Source organism: Mesoplodon bidens (assembly GCF_964165515.1).
Source record: "Mesoplodon bidens genome assembly, chromosome: 10".
Classification (NCBI taxonomy): domain Eukaryota; kingdom Metazoa; phylum Chordata; class Mammalia; order Artiodactyla; family Ziphiidae; genus Mesoplodon; species Mesoplodon bidens.
In genome coordinates, this window is record NC_138172.1 from 56,344,931 (window position 1) to 56,363,754 (window position 18,824).

At 35.6% G+C, this 18,824-nt stretch overlaps 1 protein-coding gene across 4 annotated transcripts in view; it reads right to left on the reverse strand.

Moving 5' to 3' along the window:
• The window catches only part of ZCWPW2 (zinc finger CW-type and PWWP domain containing 2), a 152,497-nt gene that overhangs the window by 84,428 nt on the left and 49,245 nt on the right, over window positions 1-18,824 (reverse strand). For 2 of the 4 annotated variants that reach the window (XM_081245815.1, XM_081245818.1), the window contains exon 2: window positions 2,524-2,877. In XM_081245815.1, coding sequence (XP_081101941.1) covers window positions 2,524-2,864 — 341 coding nt within the window. In that variant the 5' untranslated portion in view covers window positions 2,865-2,877. Of the gene's footprint in view, window positions 1-2,523; window positions 2,878-2,984; window positions 3,537-5,192; window positions 6,522-18,824 lie in introns of those variants that run through there. The other 2 variants (XM_081245817.1, XM_081245816.1) reach the window with 2 other exon arrangements.

Sequence of the window (18,824 nt, forward strand, 5' to 3'; positions counted from 1 at the left end):
CTAACTTCAGACTATACTACAAAGCTACAGTAATCAAGACAGTATGGTACTGGCACAAAAACAGAAATATAGATACATGGAATAGAATAGAAAGCCCAGAAATAAACCCATGCACATATGGCCACCTTATGTTTGAGAAAGGAGGCAAGAATACACAATGGAGAAAAGACAGTGCTTTCAGTAATGGTGCTGGAAAAACTGGACAGCTACATGTAAAAGAATGAAAATAGAACACTCCCTAACACCATACACAAAAATAAACTCTAAATGGATTAAAGACGTAAGTGTAAGGCTAAACACTATAAAACTCTTAGAGGAAAACATAGGCAGAACACACTTTGATATAAATCACAGCAACATCCGTTTTGACCCACCTCCTAAAGAAATGGAAATAAAAACAAAAATAAAGAAATGGGACCTTATGAGACTTAAAAGCTTTTGCACAGCAAAGGAAACCATAAACAAGATTAAAATACAACCCTCAGAATGGGAGAAAATATTTGCAAACGAAGCAACTGACAAAGGATTAGTCTCCAAAATTTACAAGCAGCTCATCCAGCTCAATATCAAAAAACAAACAACCCAATACAAAAATGGGCAGAAGACCTAAATAGACATTTCTCCGAAGAAGACATACAGATGGCCAAGAAGCACATGAAAAGCTGCTCAACATCACTAATTATTAGAGAAATGCAAATCAAAACTACAATGAGGTATCACCTCACACCAGTTAGAATAGGCATCAGAAAATCTACAAACAACAAATGCTGAAGAGGGTGTGGAGAAAAGGGAACCCTCTTGCATTGTTGGTAGGAATGTAAATTGAAATAGCCACTAGGGAGAACAGTATGGAGGTCCCTTAAAAAACTAAAAATAGAAGTACCATACGACCCAGCAATCATAGTACTGGGGATATACCCTGAGGAAACCATAATTCAAAAAGAGTCATATACCACGATGTTCATTGTAGCACTATTTACAATAGGCAAGACATGGAAGCAACCTAAGTGTCTATTGACAGATGAATGGATAAAGAAGATGTGGCACATATATACAATGGAACATTACTCAGCCATAAAATAAGCAAAATTGAGTTATTTGTAGTGAGGTGGATGGACCTAGAGCCTGTCATACAGAATGAAGTAAGTGAGAAAGAGAAAAACAAATATCGCATGCTAACACATATATACGGAATCTAAAAAAAAAAATGGTTCTGAACAATCTAAGGGCAGGAGAGGAATAAAGATGCAGACATAGAGAATGGACTTGAGGACATGGGGAGGGGGAAGGGTAAGCTAGGAAGAAGTGAGAGAGTGGCACTGACATATATACTCTACCAAATGTAAAATAGATAGCAAGTGGTAAGCAGCCGCACAGCACAGGGAGATCACCCTGATGCTTTGTTAGCACCTAGATGGGTGGGATATGGAGGGTGGGAGGGAGACACGAGAGGGAGTGCATATGGGGATATATGTATACATAGAGCTGATTTACTTTGTTATACAGCCAAAACTAACACAACATTGTATAGCAATTATACTCCAGTAAAGATGTTTAAAAAAATTTAAAAATTAAAAAAAATAAAAAAGAGAGGCAGCAAAACTCATGAAAGAAATTATAAAGTTTTCAATAAGGACTATACTGGAAGGAACACAGAAAAAATAAGTTCAATTTGTAACTCCTTCAGAAAAATAAAAGATGGAAAGGGAAACATTTAAATTAAAAAAATGAAAAGATGATAACAGTTTAAGAAAAAAGTAATACCAAATCTAACCAAAGGAGATTCACTATCAGTACTACAGAAGTCCCAAAATAAAATCAAAGCAATGCAACTGAATAAACTGCTTAAAATTTTTTAAAAAAATGTTATTGAAATAAAAAGATTTGAAACCATACACTGAAAAGGCACATTGCATACTTGGGAAATAAACTCAGAACAGGAAAAACTGAGCCATACAGTAGTAAATATACAAATACCTAAAGAAAAAGAAAAAAATCTTTTAGGCATGTAGGCAACAGTTACAGAATATAAATTTTTTTCAGGATAGGTCATGCTGTGCCATAAATCAAGATTCAATGAAACAGACTACAACAGTTAAATTAGGAATCAATAAAAATAAGACATTTTAGAATCCTGCATATTTTATAATTTAAAAACACACTTCCAATAACTCATTTCAAAGAAAAAATCACAAACTGAATAGTAATAAAATACAACATATTAAAATTTGTGAGATATAACTGAAGTAGTACTTAATAAGAGAAATTTGTAGCTTTAATTGCTCATATAAGGAGGGAAACAGATATGAGTCAGTTATCTAAGTTTCCAGTTTAAGAAACTAGAAAAAGAAGAATTAAACCCAAAGAAGTCAGGGAAAGAATAACAATGAGATCAAAAAATAATAAATAAGAAGTTAGACAACAATAGGGAAGAAGCTGATTCTTTGAAAAGTTTTGAAAGTTAATAAACTTAGCAAGACTATACCTCAATAGTTTACTATAAAACAGCAACAAAAATCTTACCTTGGCCAATTCTTTAATTTTACCAAAACCAGGCTTCCAAGAGGGAGCTGTGAATAGACGATCTTAAATCCACTTTGATGAAGCTGAGACTCTTCAGGAAAGTCTTCTTCAGAAACAGAGCACTTATTGTACCTTAAATCAGTGTTCATGAAGCAGTACCATGATTCATTGTGATCAACTTTGGCTGCGTCCTCACTTGACAACAATCTCCATTTCAAACAACTTTCATTCTCACACTGAACCCACACTTTGTTTACATACATGTTGTTTTCCACTGAGGAATCCATTGTTCTATTACAATATTCTGCTATCATCTTACTATTCAATTTTCCTTTTTCCATAAATGCATTTAATCTGGAAAATAAATAACAGGAAAATAAAAGAATAAGATTTGAGGGTAAAAGGAGAGAAAGTTCAAGCCAAAATCCGAGAAGTAGCTCTTTTATATCTTTTTTGCCCACCTTCTCTATGTACATGCTGAACATGTTATGTTTCCACCTACCCAGAAACAAAGGAACAAAACAGAAGCATCAATCACTCTGGTCATAAAATCCTCCAAAATTAAAAATAAGAAAAGTATGATGGAGCAGAAGTGGAGTAGAGGTTTACTATAATATCTATTCTATTACCAGTCAGTACATATCTGATATATATCCAGTACTTTTGCCATAATAAGAGCTAAGCCTTATTCAGTGCTGACTATGAGCCAAATACTATTCTAAGTGCCTTATGCACATAGCTTATAAAGTCTTCCCAACAACCTCAGTATGAGCACTTTTAGAGAGAAAAGGAAAGCTTAGAAAAGTCAAGTAATTTATTTAAAGTCCCAGAGCTACTATGTGACAGAGTTGGGATTTAAATGCAGGCAGTTTTCTCCCTAATTGTGTGGTCTTATCCACTAGGCTGTACTGCCTCTTGGATATATGGTGGACATAGTGTGACTTAATCCCCTTTTCTAATTCTGAGGAAAACCAAAGGTAGCAAAATATTTCACCATGTGAAAATTTGAAATTTATTTAAAAAAAAATAAAGGATTCTTTTGCTTATATAGCTTTTCCTTTTATCCATTATTAATTCATGTGATTTGAAAAAGATTTCTCAGAGGTTCTTTATTATGAAAATTTTAAACATATAAAACGTTAGAATTATGAGTTAGCCCCTGACTTCTAGCATCAATAATAATAGTTACGTGTATACTAAAAAATAAGTAATATAGCTAAAATACAAGAAAAACTATCAGCAACTTATTTTGTAATATAAAACCTAATTTTTAAAAAAAGACTTACATATATCATATTAATAAATGAGTATAACAACCACTATCCAATATAAGCACCATTTAAAGAAGCTCTTAATCCATGAGTTAATTGTATAATTAGAAACACACTTATAATCATATACCTTTCCATGATCACTACAAATCGCTTTAGAATAAAATCTGCCAATATATTTCAATAGCCATAGCCGCAATTTTTGACCTATTAATCCCACTCATTTGAATGTATACAAAGAAAATAAACTTAAAAGAGACTAACCTAATGAGGAAAACAATAGCAAAGATGAATAAAACTAAAAGCTGGTTCTTTGAGAAGTTAAACAAAACTGATAAACCTTTAGCCAGACTCATCAAGAAGGGAGAGGACTCAAATCAAAAAAATTAGAAATGAAAAAGGAGACGTTACAACTGACATCACAGAAATACAAGGTATTATAAGAGACTTCTAACAAGCAACTATATGCCAGTAAAATGGACAACCTGGAAGAAATGGACAAATTCTTAGAAAAGTACAACCTTGAACACTGAATTAAGAAGAAACAGAAAATATGAACTGACCAATCAGAAGTAATGAAATTGAAACTGTAATTAAAAATCTTCCAACAAACGAAATCCAGGACCAGATGGCTTTCCAGGCGAATTTTATCAATCATTTAGAGAAGAGCTAATGCCTATCCTGCTCAAACTCTTCCAAACAGTTGCAGAGGGTGCAACACTCCCAAACTCATTCTATGACGCCACCATCACCCTGATACCAAAATGAGACAAAGATATCACAAAAAGGAAAACTGCAGGCCAATATCACTGATGAACATAGACGCAAAAACCCTCAACAAAATACTAGCAAACAGAATCCAACAACACATTAAAAGGATTATACACCATGATCAAGTGGGATTTATCCCAGGGATGCAAGGATGCTTCAATATATGCAAATCAATCAATGTGATACACCATATTAACAAATTGAAGAATAAAAACCACATGATCATCTCAATAGATGCAGAAAAAGCTTTTAACAAAATTCAACACTGATATATGATAAAAACTCTCCAGAAAGTAGGCAGAGAGGGAACCTAGCTCAAAATAATAAAGGCCACATATGGAAAACCCACAGCAAACGTTATTCTCAATGGTGAAAAACTGAAAGCATTTCCTCTAAGATCAGGAAGAAGACAAGGGTGTCCACTTTCATGACTATTATTCAACAGTCTTGGAAGTGCTAGCCATGGCAATCAAAAAAGAAAAAGAAATAAAAGGAATCCAAATTGGAAAAGAAGAAGTACAACTGTCACTGTTTGCAGATGACATGATACTATACATAGAAAACCCTAAAGATGCTAACAGAAAACTATGAGAGCTAATCAATAAATTTAGTAAAGTTGCAGGATACCAAATTAATACACAAAAATCTATTGCAGGGCTTCCCTGGTGGCGCAGTGGTTGAGAGTCCGCCTGCCAATGCAGGGGACATGGGTTCGTGTCCCGGTCCGGGAAGATCCCACATGCTGCAGAGTGGCTGGGCCTGTGAGCCATGGCTGCTGGGCCAGAGTGTCCGGAGCCTGTGCTCCACAATGGGAGATGCCACAACAGTGAGAGGCCTGCGTACTGCAAAAAAAAAAAAAAAAATTTATTGCATTCCCACACACTAACAATGAAAGATCAGAAAGAGAAATTAAGAAAACAATCCTATTTACGACTGCAACAAAAAGGATAAAATACCTAGGAATAAACCTACCTGAGGAGGCAAAAGACCTGTACTCAGAAAATTATAAGATACTGATGAAAGAAATCAAAGATGACAGAAACACATGGAGAGATATACCATGTTCTTGGATTGGAAGAATCAATATTGTGAAAATGACCATACTACCCAAAGCAATCTACAGATTCAATGCAATCCCTATCAAATTACCAACGGCATTTTCCACAGAACTAGAACAGAAAATTTTACGATATTTATAGAAACGCAAAAGACCCTGAATAGCCAAAGTAATCTTAAGAAAGAAAAACAGAGCCAGAGGAATCAGGCTCCCTGACTTCAGACTATACTACAAAGCTACAGTAATCAAGACAGCATGGTACTGGCACAAAAACAGAAATATAGATCAATGGAACAGGATAGAAAGCCCAGAGATAAACCCAGGCACCTATGGTCACCTAAGCTATGACAAAGGAGGCAAGAATATACAATGGAGAAAAAACAGCCTCTTCAATAAATGATGCTCAGAAAACTGGACAGCTACACATTAAAGAATGAAATTAGAACACTCCCTAACACCATATACAAAAATAAACTCAAAATGGATTAAAGACCTAAATGTAAGGCCAGACACTATAAAATTCTTAGAGGAAAACATAGGCACAACACTCTTTGACATAAATCGCAGTAAGATCTTCTTCGATCCACCTCCTGGAATAATGAAAACAAAACCAAAAATAAACAAATGGGACCTAATTAAAAGCTTTGCACAGCAAAGGAAACCATAAGCAAGACGAAAAGACTACCCTCAGAATGGGAGAAAATATTTGCAAATGAAGCAATCGACAAAGAATTATCTCTAAAATATACAAGCAGCTCAATCAAATAATGGGCGGAAGACCTTAATAGACATTTCTCCAAAGAAGACATACAGATGGCCAACAAATACATGAAAAAGTGCTCAGAATTACTAATTATTATAGAAATGAAAATCAAAACTACAACCAGGTATCACCTCGCACCAGTCAGAATGGACATCATTAAAAAGTCTACAAACAATAAATGCTGGAGAGGGTGTGGAGAAAAGAGAACCCTCCTATGCTGTTGGTGGGAATGTAAATTGATACAGCCACTATGGAGCACAGTATGGAGGTTCCTTAAAAAACTAAAAATAGAGCTACCATACGACCCAGCAATCCCACTACTTGGTATATACCCAGAGAAAACCGTAATTCAAAAAGTCATGTAGGGCTTCCCTGGTGGCGCAGTGGTTGAGAGTCCACCTGCCGATGCAGGGGACACAGGTCCGTGCCCCGGTCTGGGAGGATCCCATGTGCTGCGGAGCGGCTGGGCCCGTGAGCCATGGCTGCTGAGCCTGCGCGTCTGGAGCCTGTGCTCTGCAACGGGAGAGGCCACAACAATGAGAGGTCCGTGTACCCCCCCCCCAAAAAAAAAAGTCATGCACCACAGTGTTCACTGCAGCACTATTTACAGTAGCTAGGACATGGAAGCAACCTAAATGTCCATCAACAGAGGAATACATAAAGAAGATGTGGTACATATATAAAATGGAATATTACTCAGCCACAAAAAGGAATGAAATTGGGTCATTTGTAGAGATGTGGATGGACCTAGAGAGTGTCATACAGAGTGAACTAAGTCAGAAAGAGAAAAACAAATATTGTATATTAACGCATATATGTGGAATCTAGAAAAATGGTATATATGATCTTGTTTGCAGGACTGAAATAGAGACACAGACATAGAGAACAAACGTATGGACACCAAGGGGGGAAGTGGGGGTGGAATGAATTGGGTGATTGGGATTGACATATACACACTATTGATACTATGTATAAAATAGATAACTGGTGAGAACACACTGTATAGCTCAGGGAACTCTACTCAGTGGTCTGTGGTGACCTAAACGGGAAGGAAATCCAAAAAAGAGGGGATATATGTATATGTATAGCTGATTCACTTTGCTACACAGTAGAAACTAATACAACATTGTAAAACAACTGTACTCCAATAAAAATTAATTATAAAATATAAAAACTAAAAAAAAAATTTTAAGTGACTAACATACATACAAAGACCAACAATATTCACTGTGCACTGTTTATCATATTGAAAGAGTGGAAAAAATCTAAAAACAGGAAAAACAAAATCTAAAGGAAGATTATGAAATGTTGCTGATATATATATATATATATATATATATATATATATATATATATACACACACACATATATTAATTTGGCTAATACTTTGGCAAGGAAATTTATGAGGAATAATAATGCATTTTATATTACAGTTGAAGTGGGTCACTGGACAGTAGATTAGAAGCTGTTGACTCCAGACTTTGGAACCAAATGAAATGTGAATTCCTGGCTCTTCTCCTCACCAGCTCTATATCCTTGGGCAAGGCATTGTTTTGCATTTCACTTCACATGTGGTGTACTTCCTCGTGTTTGTGTGTGTGTGTGTATGACAGCTTTCTTTTTCTTTCTCTATTTCCAATCCTTATGTCTTCTTTTATTACACTGGCTAGGACAGGTATAATATTGAATAGAAGCCATTATCCTGACTTTTTTTTCTAATTTTAAAGAGAATGATTCTACTATTTGACTATAAAGTCAAACATATATGCAATTTTTTTGGTAGAGACCATTGAAAGGTAACAAAAAATTGTTTTCCTTCAGTTACCAGTTAATGAAGAGAATTTTTCTTGTTGTTGTTAAACCTGAAGTGGTGTTGAATTTTACCAAAGGCTTTTCTGTATACTGAGGTAAACACAAGGTTTTTCTTTTTAAATATGTGAATTGAGTAGGTTGTATTAATGGATTTAATTAATGATAAACCATATTTGCATTCTGGGTTCACATCATAACATCTTTTTCTTTAACATATGTTGTTGCAATCAGTTTATTAATAATTAGTTAAGATTGGTTCATATATGTGTTTACAGATGAGATTGCTCTACAACTTTCATTTCTAGTTTTGTCTTTGTTTTTGACATCAAGATTAAAACAGCCTCATAAAGCGAAATATAGAATGTGCTCCTTTTTTGGAAAGTTTGCTTAAGGGAGGATTTTCCAATTTTATCAAATATTTAAGAATTCTAAAGAGGCACAAACTACAATGTGTAAAGTAAATAAGCCACAAGGATATATTATACAGCACACGGAATATAGCTAATATTTTATAGTAATTTAAAAGGACTGTTATCTATAAAAATACTGAATCACTATGTTGTATACCTAAAACTAATAAAATATTGTAAATCAACTATAGTTCTTAAAAAAATTAAGCAACCAGAAGCAAATAGAATAAAATGTTAATGTCCACTAAGTCCAGGCAATGAGTATATAGGTATTTCATTTTTTCTCTAAATTGGAAATTTCTCATAATTAAAAAACAAAAATTGAAAATATTATTTAACAAAAACATAAATTAGTAAAATTGATAGAAAATTATGAATCATGTAGAAGCATTCTATATGAGTTTTTCACAAATACAAATTTGTTGCTTATTTTCTACAATTCATCATGAAACAAACTTAGAATGTTTCTTGTAATAAATTTCAAATCTGTAAATAAAAAAAGTGAGAATACAAAAAAAAAAGAATTCTAGTGCATCTACTATATTTCTCATTATGTTTCTTTCACTCTTTATTTGTTCATACCTTTTCCCCCTCATTTATCTTGTCAGGGCTTTTTAAACAACCAGAGCTTGAGTCTTCTCTTTTATTCTTTTGAATTCTGTATAATTGATAGCTGCACTTTAATCTTTCCTTTCTTCTACTTTCTTCGGGCATTCTTTGTTGAGCTAATCTTTCTCTTCTTGAGTTGATGCTTAGTTAATTCATTTTCAGTCTTTTTTTGGCTGCGTTGGGTCTCCATTGCCGTGTGCAGGCTTTCTCTAGTTGCAGAGAGTGGAGGCTACTCTTTGTTGCAGTGTGCGGGCTTCTCATAATGGTGGCATCTCTTGTTGTGGAGCACAAGCTCTAGGCATGCGGGCTTCAGTAGTTGTGGCACACGGGCTCAGTAGTTGTGGCTCACAGGCCGTAGAGCACAGGCTCAGTAGTTGTGGTGCATGGGTTTAGTTGCTCCACAGCATGTGGGATCTTCCCGGACCAGGGCTTGAACCCATGTCCCCTGTGTTGGCAGGCGTATTCTTAACCATTGTGCCACCAGGGAAGTCCATTTTCAGTCTTTTTTTAAAAAAAAAACTTTATTAATTTTTTTATATTGTGGTAAGAATACTTAACATGAGATCTACCCTCTTGACAATTTTTTAAAGTGCATAATAGATTATTGTTGATTATAGGTATAATGTTGTAGAGCAGATCTCTATTATTTACTCATCTTTCTTCATTAAAACTTTATGCCAGCTAATTTATAACTCCCCACTTCACCATTTCCCTTGTCCCTGGAAACCATTCCATTCTTTGATGCTATGAATTTGACTACTGTAGATGCCACATATAAGTGGAATCACATAGTATTTGTCTTTCTGTGACTGGCTTCTTTCACTTAGCATAATGTCCCCCAGGTTCATCCATGTTGTTGCATACTGCAGAACTTCCTTCTTATTTAAAGCTGAATAGTATTCCATTATACATTTTATTTATCTATTCATCCATCAATGGACACATGTTGTTTCCATATCTTGGGTATTGTGAATAGTGCTGCTATAAACCTAGGAGTACTAATGTGTCTTTGAGATCCGGATTTCAGTTCTCTTGGATAAATACCCACAAGTGGGATGGCTGAATCATATGGTAGTTCTATTTTTATTTTTTGAAGAACCTCCATACTGTTTCCCATAGCAGCTGCATCATTTTGCATTCCCACCTACAGTGTACAAGTTTCCAGTGTATCTACATCCTCACCAACATCTATTATCTTTTGACTTTTTGATAAGAGCCATCCTAACAGGTGTGAAGTGATACATAGTTAACTGTGGTTTTGATTTACAATTTCCCTGATGATTAGTGAGGTGAAGGATCTTTTCATATATCCGATGGCCACACATTTTCTTTAGAAAAACTTCACATTTTTAACTTAAACCTTTTCTTTGGCTGTTACTTGTAAGAGTTCCTTACATATTTTGGACATTAACCCCTTATTGGATCTATGTTTACAAATATTTTCTCCCATTCTGTAGGCTGCCTTTCATTTTACTGATTGTCTCCCTTGTTATGCAGAAACAATTCAGTTTGATGTAGCCCTACTTCTTAATTTTTTACTTTTGTTGCCTCTGCTTTTGGTGTCAGATCCAAAAAAAATCATTGACAAGATCAGTCTTAAGGAAGTTTTCCTCTATGATTTCTTCCAGAAGTTTTAGTTTCAGGTCTTACATTTAAGTCTTTAATCCATTTTGAGTTGATTTTTGTGTATGGTGTGAGTTAAGGATCCAATTTCATTCTTTTGCACGTGGACATCTAGTTCTCCAAGACAATTTACTGTAGAGACTATCCTTTCTGCATTGTATATTCTTGATGCCTTGTTTAAGATTAGTTGACCCATATATATGTAGGTTCATTTCTGGTCTCCTTATTCTGTTCCATTGATCTGTGTCTGCTTTTATGTCAATACCATACCATTTTGATCACTATAGTTTTGTAAGACAGTTTGAAATCAGGAAGTAGAATGCCTCCAACTTTGCTCTCTCTTCTTGCTCAAGACTGCTTAGCTATTTGGGGTTTCATATGATTCCACACAAATTTTAGGATTATTTTTTCTATTTCTGTGAAAAATGCCATTGGAATTTTCATAGGGATTGCATTGAATCTACAGATTATTTTGGTTTGTATGGATATTTTAACAATATTAATTCTAATCCATGAACATGGAATATCTTTCCACTTACTTGTGTCTTCTTCAGTTCCTTTCATCAATGTTTTATAGTTTTAAGTTTACAGATCTTTCACCTCCTAGGTTAAATTTATTACATAGGATTTTATTCTTTTTTAACACAACTGTAAATTCGATTGTTTTCTTAATTTCTTTTCCAGAGAGTTTGTAGTCAATGTATAGAAATGCAACTCATTTCTGTTTGTTGATTTTGTATCTTGCAACTTTACTGAGTTCATTTATTAGTTTTAACAATTTTTTGATGGCATTCTCAGGGTTTTCTATATATGAGATCATGTATTCTGCAGAGACAATTTTACTTCTTCATTTCTGATATGGATGCTTTTATTTATCTTCCTTGCCTAATTGCCCTGGTTAGAACTTCCAGTACTATGTTGAATAAAAGTGGTGATACCAGTCAGAATGGCCATCATCAAGAAATCTAGAAACAATAAATGCTGGAGAGGGTGTGGAGAAAAGGGAACACTCTTGCACTGCTGGTGGGAATGTGAATTGGTACAGCCACTATGGAGAACAGTATGCAGGTTCCTTAAAAAACTACAAATAGAACTACCATATGACCCAGCAATCCCACTACTAGGCATATACCCTGAGAAAACCATAATTCAAAAAGAGACATGTACCAAAATGTTCATTGCAACTCTATTCACAGTAGCCCGGAGCTGGAAACAACCTAAGTGTCCATCATCGGATGAATGGATAAAGAAGATGTGGCACATATATACAATGGAATATTACTCAGCCATAAAAAGAAATGAAACTGAGCTATTTGTAATGAGATGGATAGACCTAGAGTCTGTCATACAGAGTGAAGTAAGTCAGAAAGAGAAAGACAAATACCGTATGCTAACACATATATATGGAATTTAAGAAAAAAACATGTCATGAAGAACCTAGGGGTAAAACAGGAATAAAGACACAGACCTACTAGAGAATGGACTTGAGGATATGGGGAGGGGGAAGGGTAAGCTGTGACAAAGCGAAAGAGAGGCATGGACATATATACAGTACCAAACGTAAGGTAGATAGATAGTGGGAAGCAGCCACAGAGCACAGGGAGATCAGCTCGGTGCTTTGTGACCGCCTGGAGGGGTGGGATAGGGAGGGTGGGAGGGAGGGAGACGCAAGAGGGAAGGGATGTGGGAACAGATGTATATGTATGACTGATTCACTTTGTTATAAAGCAGAAACTAATAAAAAAAAAAACCAAAAAAAAAAAAAGTGGTGATAGCGGCTACCCTTGTCTTATTCCTGATCCTGGATGAAAAGCTTTCAGTTTTCACTAGTGAGCATGTTAACTGTGAGCTTGTTATACATGGCTATCATTTTGTTGACCTACATTCCTTCCATACCCAATTTGTCAAGAGCTTTTGTCCTCAAAGGGTATTGCCTTCTGTCAAATTCTTTCTCTTGCATCTATTGAGATGATATAACATGATTATTTTCCGCTTCATTATGGTGTATCATGTTTACTGATTTGACTGTAAATGTCAAATCAATGGATGGTTTATGTTAAACTATCCATGAATCTTGTGAATAAATTCCACTTGATCCTGGTATATGATCCTTTTTAATGTGCTGTTGATTCTGTTTGCTAGTATTTTTGTTGAGGATTTTTGCATATATGTTCGTCAGGGATATTGGCCTGTACTTTTCTTTTCTAGTAATGTTCTTTTCTGATCTTGGTATCAGGTAATCCTGGGCTTGTAAAATGAGTTTGGAATTGTTCCCTCCTCTTCAGCTTTTTGAAAGAGTTTAAGAAGGAATTACCACTAATTATTCTTTAAATGCTTGGGAGAATTCATCAGTAAAGCCATCTGGTCCTAGACTTTTCTTTGTTGGGAGAATTTTTGATTACTGATTCAATCACCTTACTTGTTATTGGTCTGTTCAAATTTTCTATTTCTTCACAATTCAGTCTTGGAAGGTTGTATGTTTCTAGTAGCAATTTCTCCAACCTTCTATGTTATCCAATTTTTTGGCATATAATTGATCACAGTAGTCTCTTATGATCCTTTGTATTTCTGAGGCATCAGTTTTAATCAGTTGTAAATTTTCCTCTTTCATTTCTGATTTTGAGTCTTCTTTTTTTCTGTTAAGTCTAGTTAAAGGTTTGTCAATTTTGTTTATCTTTTCAAAAAAACCAACTCTTAGTTTCACTGATCTTTTCTATTATCTTTCTAGTCTCTTATTTATTTCTGCTCTGATCTGTGCTATTTCCTCCTTCTACTAAATTTAGGCTTAGTAGTTCTCCTTTTTCTAGTTTTTTCTGGGGTAAAGTTAGTTTGTTTGAGATCTTTCTTCTTAATGTAGACATTTATCACTATAAACTTCCCTCTTAGAATCACTTTTGCTGTATCCCATAATTTTATTATGTTGCATTTCATTTTCATTTGTCTCAAAATATTTTTTGACTTCTCTTTTGATTTCTTCTTTGACCAACTGTTTGTTCAGGAGCATGCTGTTTAATCTCCACATATTGTGAATTTTCCAGTTTTTCTCCTGTAATTGATTTCCAGTTTCATACCATTACTGTCAGAAAAGATGATTGATATGATTTCAATCTTCTTATATTTGTTAAGACTAGTTTTGTGGTCTAACATATGATCTATCCTGGAAGATGTTCCATGTACATTTGAGAAGAATGTGCACTCTGCTGCTGTTAGATGGATGTTCTGTATATGTATGTGAGATTCTTTTCATCTAACGTATAATTTAAGTACAGTTTTCCTTATTTTCTGTCTGGATGATCTATTCATTGTTCAAAGTGGACTACCGAGATCCCTTATTATTATTGTATTGCTGTCTATTTCTCCCTTCAAATCTGTTAATATTTGCTTTATAAATTGAGATGCTCCAATATTGAGTGCATAAATATTTTCAACTGTTAAATTCTCTTGATGAACTGACCTCTTTCTCATGATATAACAACCTTGACTCTTTTTACAGTTTTTTTACTTCAATTCTATTTTGTCTGATACAAGAATAGCTATTGCTGCTCTCTTTTGCTTTCCACTTGTGTGGAATATCTTTTACCATCCCTTCACTTTCAGTCTACAACTAAAGAATTAGTCCATTTACATCTAAAGTAATTTTTGACAAGTAAAGACTTACTATTGCCCTTCTGTTAATTATTTTCTGGGTGTTTTATAGATCCTTTGTTCCTATTTTCTTCTTTCTCTCATCTTTTATGATTTGATGATTTTCTGTGGTACAATTTGCTTCTTTTCTCATTATCTTTCTCAGTGTCTTTTTACTATACATTTTTTCTTTGAGGCTTGCCTAAAACATCCTATAGTTATAACATTCTATTTTAAGCTGATAACTTCAATAACATACAAAATCTCCACACATTTACCCTGTTCCCACATTTTATGTTTTTGATGTCACAATTCCATCTTTTTCTATTATGTGTCCATTAAAAAAGTATTGGAGCTATAGAGATTTTTAATACTTTTTTCTTTTAACCTTTATACCGGGTTTATATGTGACTTACACACCACCATTATTAGGTATTTTGAATACAACTTTATATTTACCTTTACCAGAGAGCTTTATACTTTTATGTTTTCATATTCCTAATTAGCATCCTTTCATTTCAGCTTAAGAACTCCTTTAGCATTTCTTGTAATGCAGGTTTACTGGGGATGAATTCCTTCAGCTTTTGTTTGTTTAAGAATATCTTTATTTCCCCTTCAATTCTGAAGGACAACTTTGCCAGAAAAGTATTCTTGGTTGGTAGTTTTCTTTCTTTCATAAGTTCTTTTAGAACTTTGAATGTATCATCCCACTCCATATTTTCACTCTTTTTTGTTCTTTTTGCTTTTTCCTCCTCTGATTGGATGACTTCCAGTGAGTTATCTTCAAGCTCATTGATCCTTTCTTCTGTTTGATCAAGTCTATTGTTGAACTGCTCTTTTGAGTTTTTTTCACTTCACTTATTCTTCAGCTCTACAATTTCTTTTTAGTATTTCTATATTTCCTCTTTCGGTTAAAATTCTCACTTTGCTCATGCATTGCTCTCTTGATCTCAGTGAGCATCTTGATGACAAGCATTTTGAATTACCTGACATGTAAATCACTTATCTCCTTTGGTTTTATCACTGGGGTAAGTCAGAAGAAGGCACAGGAAGTTTCCACACGTCCATTCAGGGTCCCACAGAACTTTTAATTATGTGCTCCAAGAGCTCCCAGATGCAGGCTAATCAGAACCATTAGGCAGCAGCTAAAAAAGTATATATTTAAATCCCTTCCAGGTAGAAACTGAGACTTGTGTTTTTGCCTGCTCCCTCTGTGATAAGCCTGGGGAGACAATGGCAGGAAGTGCTCACACATCTGTTGGAAATTGCCTACTAGTTTTCTGTGGTGAATGGGGACTTGTGAGTGCCAAGCCCTTTTGGCTCTCTAAGCTAGGTGATTTGGGAGCCAGTCCTTTGAGTGGCAGTCATAAAAGTCGGGGTGCTAGATGCATGGACAAGCTCCTTCCAGGAAGAAGCTGGACACTCACTTTTATCACTGGAGTGAGTGAGGGCAGAGACAGGGAGGGAAGTGCCCACAGCACTTTCAGGCTCCTGGAGGAGCACAATCAGCTTCCAGACACAAGCTGATTAGAAACTCTCAATCCTTGGGCAGCAACTAGAAAAGTATACAGTCAAACTCATACTGAGAGTATCAGGGAGAAACTAATAACCTTGTGCTTTATCCTGTTCCCTCTGTGTTGAGCCCAGGGGTATAGCCATGGTAAGTACTTACACCTCTGTTTAAAACCACCTGTTTGTTTAATGTGGTCCTGGGGGACTCACAAATGCTGATCCCCACTGGCTCTCAGAGCTAGGTAATTTGGGAGCCAGTTCCTTAGGTAGCAGCCACAAAAGTTGAGGAGCTAGCCATGTGGTCCAAACCCTCTACTCCTTAGGGAGAAGCTGGTAGTTAGGGGTTCCCGCCTGATTGCAAGAAGAAGGTTTACAGCATGAATGTATCTTAGCTTTCCTACTCGTTTCAATGCAGGTTATTTTCTCAGTCACCCAATGTGTAGAGTAACTCAATTAGTTTTTTTTTTAAATTTATTTAATTTATTTATTTTTGGCTGCATTGGGTCTTCATTGCTGCACACATGCTTTCTCTAGTTGCGTCAAGTGGGGGCTACTCTTTGTTGCAGTGTGCGGGTTTCTCACTGCGGTGGCTTCTCTTGTTGTGGAGCACAGGCTCTAGGCATGCAGGCTTCAGTAGTTGTGGCATGCGGGCTTGGTAGTTGTGGTTCGTGGGCTCTAGAGCACAGACTCAGTAATGGTGGCGCGTGGGCTTAGTTGCTCCGCGATCTGTGGGATCTTCCCGGACCAGAGCTCAAATCTGTGTCCCCTGCATTGGCAGGCAGATTCTTAACCACTGTGCAACCAGGGAAGTCCCTCAGTTAGTTTCTATATTTCTCTCCATAGGAATTGATTTGCGTGTAGCTGTTCATTCAGTGCATCTGTGGGAGGCAGAAAAGTCAGAGCCTCATATTCTGCTATCTTGCTGATGTCCTTTGTATTTTGTTTTCTTTACTTTTAATTAGCTCCAGGAAAATATTAAACAATAGTACTAATAGCAGACATCTTTATCTTGTGACTCTGACAAAACTGAAAACAACAGTACTAATAGCAGGCATCTTTATCTTCTGACTTTGACAAAACTGAAACATAGATCTGGTCACCAAAAATGGAAGAAATTAAAGTTATCTTTGTCAAGGCTTTCCTCTAGTTTTATGTTCCAGAACGCTGTCACACCGTCATCCATCCTCCATGAGCCCCCACTGTGCACTGCAAACAATGTAGTAGTAGGAGGAGATATGTTGACCACTGGCCAAACTCAAATATAAAGAGAGATGAGGGAGATTCTAAGTCCAAGGCAGGTAGTGGGGACAACTAAGCTGAGGGTAAGGAGTTGGGGTACAGTTCTACAAACAGTGAAATTATCCATTACATGTTCATTCAAGAACCTTCTATTTATATTTATTATTTAATAAGAAAAATAGGCCTTATTAGTATTTAATATCAAATGACACAAGAATCCTCACTCAGACCACATATAAGTAGGTCATATGTCCTAAACGGGACATGAGGCCTCCTGCTCAAAAGGTGGGAGGTACCACAATGCAGAGTGTTTCACAGAGGTGCCCTTCATTTATCCATTTATTTTTACCATATTGAAGTTATATTTAACTAGTTAAACAAGTTTATGGATTATATTATATAGATTAACTATTCCCCACAAAATGAAGTCACTTTAAAATATTTCTACAAAGAAACATCATATTGAAGAGAATACTAATAATACAAATAATTAAAGTAGAAGAGATATAAAAGAAAGCAAAGCATTACTATCTGTTACTCAACTGCCTAGGATTCTGTCCATCTTGGAACCATCGGAGAAAGCACTCTAAGTTCACTGGCACCTGCATCAATGGAAAGCTTAGGAAAATCCATTATGATAGCCTATTATAAAATGTTAAGGGGATTAAAAGATTACTTTTAAATGGTAGATAAAGTTTTCAGATTTTCTTAGGAAGTTAGGTCTCACAGTGGATAATACTGAGAAGATAAATTAACACCAAGAAAATGTCATTATTACTTAAATAGTGATACTCATTTTCAATTGTATCGAACTTAAACCTCTTGGTATTTTAGATTTGACACAGTTTATCCAGGCTAATAGAATTTATAATACAGATTATAAAATACTTAGTCTTTTCAAACCAGATTCTCTTTTCTCCAACACTTGGTTGTTTTCAAAATTACTGCCACATCCAAAAGGTGCAAATGAAGAGGAGAAAGAGAATGTGGTCAGGAGAGTGCTAGAATCTTTGAGGGGGGTCCCTATACAATCATGCCTAAGTAGTCCACACTTCAGTTTTTTTTTTTTTTTTTTTTTTGCGGTAGGCAGGCCTCTCACTGCTGTGGCCTCTCCCGTTGCGGAGCACAGGCTCTGGACGCGCAGGCTCAGCAGCCATGGCTCACGGGCCCAGCCGCTCCGCGGCATATGGGATCTTCCTGGACCGGGGCACGAACCCGTGTCCCCTGCATCGGCAGGCGGACTCTCAACCACTGCGCCACCAAGGAAGCCCCACACTTCAGTTTATAAAGATATTGACAAAAGCAAAGCTGTGCTAAGTAAACTTGCTTTAATCAACATGTTTTTAATTTTTTATTTCATAACTTAGCTAACATATTAAGCTATAGAATTTAGAAGAAAATTTTAAAATTACATTTGGAAAATAGAAAACATTGAATGTTTATTCAAAATCATACAGCCAAAAGTTCAGGCTACACATTCAGACAGCACTACCATTTTTTACTTCACAAATTAGTTAACTGCTTCTCTGGGGATAATAAGAGTACTACCACTCTGGAACCTCTTTTATAAGGATACTAATCCCATTCATAAAGGCTCAGACTTTATGAT